The sequence below is a fragment of the Nerophis lumbriciformis genome, linkage group LG17 (assembly GCF_033978685.3).
Source record: "Nerophis lumbriciformis linkage group LG17, RoL_Nlum_v2.1, whole genome shotgun sequence".
Taxonomy (NCBI): domain Eukaryota; kingdom Metazoa; phylum Chordata; class Actinopteri; order Syngnathiformes; family Syngnathidae; genus Nerophis; species Nerophis lumbriciformis.
Genome location: NC_084564.2, coordinates 37,833,197 through 37,842,500, shown reverse-complemented (window position 1 = coordinate 37,842,500; position 9,304 = coordinate 37,833,197). Strand labels below are relative to the sequence as shown.

At 40.2% G+C, this 9,304-nt stretch overlaps 1 protein-coding gene across 8 annotated transcripts in view; it reads left to right on the top strand.

Annotated features, from left to right (window-relative positions):
- ncam1b (neural cell adhesion molecule 1b) overlaps positions 1–9,304 on the top strand; it is a 354,414-nt gene that overhangs the window by 219,050 nt on the left and 126,060 nt on the right. For 4 of the 8 annotated variants that reach the window (XM_061973162.1, XM_061973166.1, XM_061973160.1 and 1 more), the window contains exon 9: positions 4,417–4,440. The exons of the other annotated variants lie outside the window; for them this stretch is intronic. In XM_061973162.1, coding sequence (XP_061829146.1) covers positions 4,417–4,440 — 24 coding nt within the window. The remainder of the gene's footprint in view (positions 1–4,416; positions 4,441–9,304) is intronic. 8 annotated transcript variants of the gene reach the window in all.

Genomic DNA, 9,304 nt, shown 5'->3' with positions numbered 1-9,304 from the left:
ACATCCACACACTAGGGCCAATTTAGTGTTGCCAATCAACTTACCCCCAGGTGCATGTCTTATGTCATAGAGAAATTTCTTAAGCGCAAAAATTATGACTAAAATGGTGAAGCTATATTTTCATTTGCATAAATATTAAATAAATGCGATCCAATTTTCACTTACAATGGAGCTTATAGGAGCTGCTCAATTCTGCCTACCAAGCCCCTAAACAAGATCCAAACACTCCCATTGAGGTTTTATATACATGATATAAGTATATATGTAATGTATACTGCTGGGATGTCCACACAGTAGCTCAGTTACAAATGATGGAAAAGATGGAAAGGACAATGCAGGTATAAAATAGACTAAAAGCAATATAAAAAAATATAACATATATACGTAATATTTACATAATATATGTACAGTATAGGATATATACTGATATATTATATGTTTATATCATATATACAATATGTAACAATTACCATGTACAATATTACAGTATATGTGACAGCTGCAGCATAAAATAGAGAGTAAATCCAGCAGAAAATAGACATTATAAACAAAGAGAAGTTCTGTAGCTAACATTCAAACCCCGTTTCCATATGAGTTGGGAAATTGTGTTAGATGTAAATAAAAACAAAATACAATGATTTGCAAATCATTTTCAACCCATATTCAGTTGAATATGCTACAAAGACAACATATTTGATGTTCAAACTCATAAACATTTTTTTTTGTGCAAATAATTATTAACTTTAGAATTTGATGCCAGCAACACGTGACAAAGAAGTTGGGAAAGGTGGCAATAAATACTGATAAAGTTGAGGAATGCTCATCAAACACTTATTTGGAACATCCCACAGGTGTGCAGGCTAATTGGGAACAGGTGGGTGCCATGATTGGGTATAAAAGTAGATTCCATGAAATGCTCAGTCATTCACAAACAAGGATGGGGCGAGGGTCACCACCTTGTCAACAGTTTAAGAAAAACCTTTCTCAAGCAGCTATTGCAAGAAATTTAGGGATTTCACCATCTACGGTCCGTAATATCATCAAAGGGTTCAGAGAATCTGGAGAAATCACTGCACGTAAGCAGCTAAGCCCGTGACCTTCGATCCCTCAGGCTGTACTGCGACATCAGTGTGTAAAGGATATCACCACATGGAACACTTCAAAAACCCACTGTCAGTAACTACAGTTGGTCGCTACATCTGTAAGTGCAAGTTAAAACTCTCCTATGCAAGGCGAAAACCGTTTATCAACAACACCCAGAAACGCCGTGGGCTTCGCTGGGCCTGAGCTCATCTAAGATGGACTGATACAAAGTGGAAAAGTGTTCTGTGGTCTGACGAGTCCACATTTCAAATTGTTTTTGGAAACTGTGGACGTCGTGTCCTCCGGACCAAAGAGGAAAAGAACCATCCGGATTGTTATAGGCGCAAAGTGTAAAAGCCAGCATCTGTGATGATATGGGGGTGTATTAGTGCCCAAGACATGGGTAACTTACACATCTGTGAAGGCACCATTAATGCTGAAAGGTACATACAGGTTTTGGATTAACATATGTTGCCATCCAAGCAACGTTACCATGGACGCCCCTGCTTATTTCAGCAAGACAATGCCAAGCCACGTGTTACATCAACGTGGCTTCATAGTAAAAGAGTGTGGGTACTAGACTGGCCTGCCTGTAGTCCAGACCTGTCTCCCATTGAAAATGTGTGGCGCATTATGAAGCCTAAAATACCACAACGGAGACCCCCGGACTGTTGAACAACTTAAGCTGTACATCAAGCAAGAATGGGAAAGAATTCCACCTGAGAAGCTTCAAAAATGTGTCTCCTCAGTTCCCAAACGTTTACTGAGTGTTGTTAAAAGGAAAGGCCATGTAACACAGTGGTGAACATGCCCTTTCCCAACTACTTTGTCACGTGTTGCAGCCATGAAATTCTAAGTTAATGATTATTTGCAAAAAAACAACAACTTTGAACATCAACTATGTTGTCTTTATAGTGCATTCAATTGAATATGGGTTGAAAATGATTTGCAAATCATTGTATTCCGTTTATATTTACATCTAACACAATTTCCCAACTCATATGGAAACGGGGTTTGTAGAAGGTGTCAGGTAACATCATCTATTCCCATATTCCCATTTAGACAAAGAATGTCTCATAATCCTAGCAAAGAAACGGGGTGGGGGCGGGGGGAAAACCAAGCGTCTTTTCGTGTTATCTTTGCCAGTTTCGAGTCCTAAATGGCTGTCAAAGTGTCCCAACTTGTCGGAATACCTACTCAGACGTCTCATGTCCAGGTGAGATGCATTATTCATGGAAGTGATCACAACGCCGCTATAAATAGTTTGTATGCGTTAGTGCTTATAATAACAATATCACTAATACTAGGTTAATATTTAAATCACAACATGTAAATGGTTGGTTTTTGAATGGTTATTTTTTTGGGTTTTATGGGCAGAATAGAGGACCTTTATTTACAAGTTAGAATTAGAGATGTCTGATAATATCGGACTGCCGATATTATCGGCCGATAAATGCTTTAAAATGTAACATCGGTATCGGTTTCAAGAAGTAAAATGTATGACTTTTTAAAACACGGACGTAGGGAGAAGTACAGAGCGCCAATAAACCTTAAAGGCACTGCCTTTGCGTGCCGGCACAATCACATAATGTCTACGGCTTTTCACACACACACAAGTGAATGCAATCCTACTTGGTCAACAGCCATACAGGTCACACTGAGGGTGGCCGTATAAACAACTTTAACACTGTTACAAATATGCGCCACACTGTGAACCCACACCAAACAAGAATGACAAACACATTTCGGGAGAACATCCGCACCGTAACACAACATAAACACAACAGAACAAATACCCAGAACCCCTTGCAGCACTAACTCTTCCGGGACGCTACATATACACCCCCCGCTACCCTCTACCGCCCCTCCGAGCTCCTCCCCCCAACCCCGCCCACCTCAACCTCTTCATGCTCTCTCAGGGAGAGCATGTCCCAAATTCCAAGCTGCTGTTTTGAGGCATGTTAAAAAAAAAATAATGCACTTTGTGACTTCAATAATAAATATGGCAGTGCCATGTTGGCATTTTTTTTTCCATAACTTGAGTTGATTTATTTTGGAAAACCTTGTTACATTGTTTAATGCATCACAACAAAATTAGGTATAATAATGTGTTAATTCCACGACTGTGTATGTCGGTATCGGTTGATATCGGAATCGGTAATTAAGAGTTGGGCAATATCGGAATATTGGCAAAAAAAAGCCATTATCGGACATCTCTAGTTAGAATGCATTAAAAAAAAAATCCATCCGTCGTCATGTCTTTCATAATGATTGTGAGCGATAGGCAAAACTAAAAAAAAGCATTTAGCTTTAAGCATATGTGAATAAAATCAAATATTAGTGCAGTTGCTTTTATGTTTCTCAGGCCATTTGATCAAATACATTAAATGTCCCAAAATAGAAAATGGAATTAACTTCGTAGAATCTCGAGTAATGTAAAAAAAAATCCTACACAAATAACATTTTATTCTCTACCCTTAACACTGAAAAATAAACAGTTGTCAGTAAATAAAGCAACAAATGACACATTTACAACAAACAGCCCTCGGCAGAGGCAGTAGCCAACATGGAATTGGGACACCTTGAGAGATGAATGATCTGAGAAAAAGAGCAACAACTGCAAGAAGTCAGGTCTTAGAGAACCGATATGGAGTACCTATATATTCAAGAGCTGTACCAAGGATTTTGCTGGCAAAGGTTTGTGCATTGCCGATTAATTTCCCATAAATGAGCAACTCTGGAGATGGCCTGGCGGATCTCACGTAATTAGCCTGACAATACTGCATTCAACTGGCAATGTGGAGATTAGATTCCACTTAACCCTTCCCAAATGCCAAATAAACATCCCCGACCCAAAATTCCTCTTTCCCGAGACAATCCGGGCGCCATTATTAAACTGCCGTCTGCTTCTTATTGTGTTTCGCTGCAATGAGCGCTTGAACGATCAAGTGTTCATTTAGCGTTTTCAATCACATTGCTCTGCTCACGTTTGTGGTTGAAAGTAGATTCCATGTATCCACTCTACGTTTTTACTTCTGAATGTGTTGCAGGCGTCTTTTCAATCTGTCCTTGCACTTTTTGTGGTTACGAGCAGACTTTTTTTAATTTTATTTTCCATTACATCCTTGACACAACTGTATGCTTTCCCATAACGTTTAATGGGCAAACCATTAAAATACGATGAACACCTGCCTACTATATACTCACAATCCCTCATGTAGCCTGCTTCTCAAAGGTCTGGCGATGGTCGAGAAGTAATGAGGTGGAAACGTTGAGAGATAAGGAGGGATTGTGTCGCCAGTCCATTACATGCACTACATTTTCTCCCTACAGGCACACCTAAACAGGATCTATCAGGTATGAAATCGGCGTGGCACAGAAAATGTACTGTTGTAAAGTGCGTCTCCAGATTTCAGCTGAAATCAAATAATCCCATTTTTACCGGAAGGCGTTCCATAAAACTCACTCGATTGCTGCATGCCCTCCAAGTGTAGTGTGCAAAGTAGTCATTGAGCTTGGGCTAGACCAGGGGTCGGCAACCTTTACCAGTCAAAGAGCCATTTTGACCAGTTTCACAAATTACAAAAAACAATGGGAGCCGCAACATTATTTTGAAATATTAAATGAAATAAAACTGCATACAAAGTTTTTTTTTTTTGCTTTGTGCTATGTATAAACCAGGGGTCTCAGACCTTTATATGGAATTTGAAAGCTGGTGCGGCACGCGGGTTTTATATGAATGGCGCGTGCCGTGATAGTTCAGCATATGGCACCCACTACAACCGGCGTGCCTGATCAGCCACACGCTGTATGGTGTTTCCGCTTGCTCACGTAGGTGACAGCAATGCATACTTGGTCAACAACCACACAGGTTACACTGACGGTGGCGGTATAAAAAAAAAACTATAACACTCTTACTAATAATGCGCCACACTGTGAACCCACACCAAACAAGAATGACAAACACATTTCGGGAGAACATCTGCACCGTAACACAACATAAACACAACAGGACAAATACCCAGAATCCCATGCAGCCCTAACTCTTCCGGGATACATTATACACACCCGCTACCAAACCCCGCCCACTTCAACCGACGCACAGGGGGGGGGGGTTGATGTGGGAGGGAGGGGTTTGGTGGTAGCAGGGGTGTATAATGTAGCCCGGAAGAGTCAGGGCTGCATGGGATTCTGGGTGTTTGTTCTGTTGTGTTTATGTTGTGTTAAGGTGCAGATGTTCTCCCGAAATGTGTTTGTCATTCTTGTTTGGTGTGGGTTCACAGTGTGGCGCATTATTAGTAAGAGTGTTAAAGTTGGTTTATATGGTCACCGTCAGTGTAACCTGTGTGGCTGTTGACAAAGTATGCCTTGCTGTCACGTACGTGTGCAAGCAGAAGATGCATACTGCATAACAAGTGTTGGGCTGGCACGCTGTTAATACAGATTGTTGAGAGCGCTAAATGTTGTACCATCACGGCACGCCCTATCATGCCCTTATTATAGCTGAAAGGGTGAGAATCGCCGAATATTAATCCCGGGAGTTTTCTGCGAGAGGCACTGAAATCCGGAAGTCTCACGGGAAAATTGGGGGGTTCAGCAAGTAAGCTGCTGAGCCGCATCAGAGTGATCAAAGAGCCGCATGCGGCTCCGGAGCCGCGGGTTGCCGACCCCTGGGCTAGATGGTGTGTAGGAGCATGAGGTGGGGTAAAAATGTGGTTTGTCGTCACGTAACAGAAGTGAAACGCCATTTCTCCGTCGCCGTCACCTGATCACTGTCACACTTTGCATCGTAGCATGAGGTTGCCTGATCCACATCCATCTCCATGCAGTAGTTGGCCTAACATTGTCGCGGTGGTCGTCAGCGGACCACTTAAAGTGACGCTCTCTTTCTAATCTGCCTTTTGAGAGTCAAACGCTCGCCCACTCAAGTGTAATTTTAGACGGCCTGTAAAGATGCTGCAGGGGGCAGCTTTTAGGCTTGTTTTTTTTCGACACGCATTTTTCCAGCTGGTCAGCGTTTGAATTCGTCAGCCCCTGAGATAAGATTCAAGTAGAGAGCAGTTTCCGTGCTGTGTGGACAACAGAAGTGTGACTGCCACCTGTCAGGCGAGTGTTTGATCATCAAAAATAGATTGCCAGCGGAGCGCCATTTGAAGTACAAAAAACACTGCCGCCATATGACGCACGTCACGACACGCCTGTGGTTTTTTTTTTTTAGTGCAAGTCCAACGTGCCCACGCTGCAGAGGCGCACTGTCACACTTTAACTGCTCACACCTCCGATTCCATCCAGTTAAAGTGACCGCACTGCAAAAAGTCAGTGTTCAAAAACAAGACAAAAAAATGACAAATTTCCTTGAATTAAAACCTCTTCTCACTCCGGCGCTTACCAAAGGCATGCGGTAAATTTAGTGTGATGTAAATTTGAGTGTGATGTGAGGATACCATCATGAAAAGCACATTTAATTAAAAAAAACGTTATTATGATCTTACCTTTACTTATAAATGAAGTCCATGTGCCGCTCCTTCTGAACAAAAGCATCGATAACTTGTTTATAAAAGTCTTCCTCATCTTTCTTCAGTTTTAAAAGTCTCTCTGTTTCGATGGAGATCTTCCTTTAATTATTACCTCCTGCTTCCATTGAAAGTCCAGTTTAGAAAACTGTTGTTGTCACTTCTTCTGCAGCCGAGTAGGCGCAAGAATGATCCCCGGGATCACTAGCGCCCTCTACCACCATGAGGCGGGAGTCATTTAATGACTCATATTCATACTTGCCAACCTTGAGACCTCCGATTTCGGGAGGTGGGGGGAGGGGGAGGGGGAGGGGGGGCGTGGTTGGGGTGGGACGGGGGCGTGGTTGGGGGCGTGGCTAAAAGGGGAGGAGTATATTTACAGCTAGAATTCACCAAATCAAGTATTTCATATATATATATATATATATATATATATGTATGTATATATATAAAATAAATACTTGGATTTCAGTGTTCATTTATTTACACATATACACACACATAACACTCATCTACTCATTGTTGAGTTAAGGGTTGAATTGTCCATCCTTTTCACTCTTATTTCCAAAATTGTGTACACTACTGAATTGGGGTCTTATGGCCACTTATGTGGACACTTATACTGCCATCCGGTGGTGTCAGAAGAGTATAACATACAATGGAATTTGGAAAAATTAGAATTAGCATGCCACTAAACATGAAGTACACGTTTGTGTACTTATGGACTAAGTACATCATATCAAAAGATTACTCTTAGTTTTTATTCTAATTAGGGTCCAATAAGCCCATATAACAAAGATAAATTAAAAAAAGCATGTAAACAAACACTAGTTTTATACTTGTGAGTGTTGATGACACAGCTTTGCAACAGTTGATATTCTAGTTTCAATTTAGGACCAAAACACTTAAAACAAGTAAAACACTCTAACATCAAATCTGCTTAGTGAGAAGAATTATCTTATCAGACAGAAAATAAGCAAATATCACCCTTATTTGAGATATTTCATCTTACCTAGATTTCAGTTTTTGTGGTGTAGGTGCAAAGAAATATTTTTCCGACCAATTTGGTGAAATTGCATAATTTCCCACGGCACACCAAACAATATTTCACGGTACACTAGTGTGCCACGGTAGAATGGTTGGAAAACGCTGTTTTAGGCTACCGGCCCTTTAAATAGCTTTTTTTTTTCTGCAGGGTGTTTGGGGATTTAAATGCATTCATTAATACCTCTAAAGGCTTAGTGGCCACATGTGTGGACAGCACCTTTTCACTCTTATTTCCAAAATTGTGTACACTACTGAATTGGGGTCTGATGGCCACTTATGTGGACACTTATACTGCCATCTGGTGGTGTCAGAAGAGTATAACATACAATGGAATTTGGAAAAATTAGAATTAGCATGCCACTAAACATGAAGTACACGTTTGTGTACTTATGGACTAAGTACATCATATCAAAAGATGACTCTTAGTTTTTATTCTAATAAGGGTCCAATAAGCCCAAATAACAAAGATCAATTAAAAAAAGCATGTAAACAAACTCTAGTTTTATACTTGTGAGTGTTGATGACACAACAGTTGATATTCTAGTTTCAATTTAGGACCAAAACACTTAAAACAAGTAAAACACTCTAACATTAAATCTGCTTAGTGAGAAGAATTATCTTATCAGACAGAAAATAAGCAAATATCACCCTTATTTGAGATATTTCATCTTACTTAGATTTCAGTTTTTGCAGTGTAGGTGCAAAGAAATATTTTTCCGACCAATTTGGTGAAATTGCATAATTTCCCACGGCACACCAAACAATATTTCACGGTACACTAGTGTGCCACGGTAGAATGGTTGGAAAACGCTGTTTTAGTCTACCGGCCCTTTAAATAGCTTTTTTTTTCTGCAGGGTGTTTGGGGATTTAAATGCATTCATTAATACTTCTAAAGGCTTAGTGGCCACATGTGTGGACAGCACCTTTTCACTCTTATTTCCAAAATTGTGTACACTACTGAATTGGGGTCTTATGGCCACTTATGTGGACACTTATACTGCCATCTGGTGGTGTCAGAAGAGTATAACATACAATGGAATTTGGAAAAATTAGAATTAGCATGCCACTAAACATGAAGTACACGTTTGTGTACTTATGGACTAAGTACATCATATCAAAAGATGACTCTTAGTTTTTATTCTAATTAGGGTCCAATAAGCCCAAATAGCAAAGAGAAATTTAAAAAAGCATGTAAACAAACACTAGTTTTATACTTGTGAGTGTTGATGACACAGCTTTGCAACAGTTGATATTCTAGTTTCAATTTAGGACCAAAACACTTAAAACAAGTAAAACACTCTAACATCAAATCTGCTTAGTGAGAAGAATTATCTTATCAGACAGAAAATAAGCAAAAATCACCCTTATTTGAGATATTTCATCTTACTTAGATTTCAGTTTTTGCAGTGTAGGTGCAAAGAAATATTTTTCCGACCAATTTGGTGAAATTGCATAATTTCCCACGGCACACCAAACAATATTTCACGGTACACTAGTGTGCCGCGGTAGAATGGTTGGAAAACGCTGTTTTAGGCTACCGGCCCTTTAAATAGCTTTTTTTTCCCTGCAGGGTGTTTGGGGATTGAAATGCATTCATTAATACCTCTAAAGGCTTAGTGGCCACATGTGTGGACAGCACCTTTTCACTCTTATTTCCAAA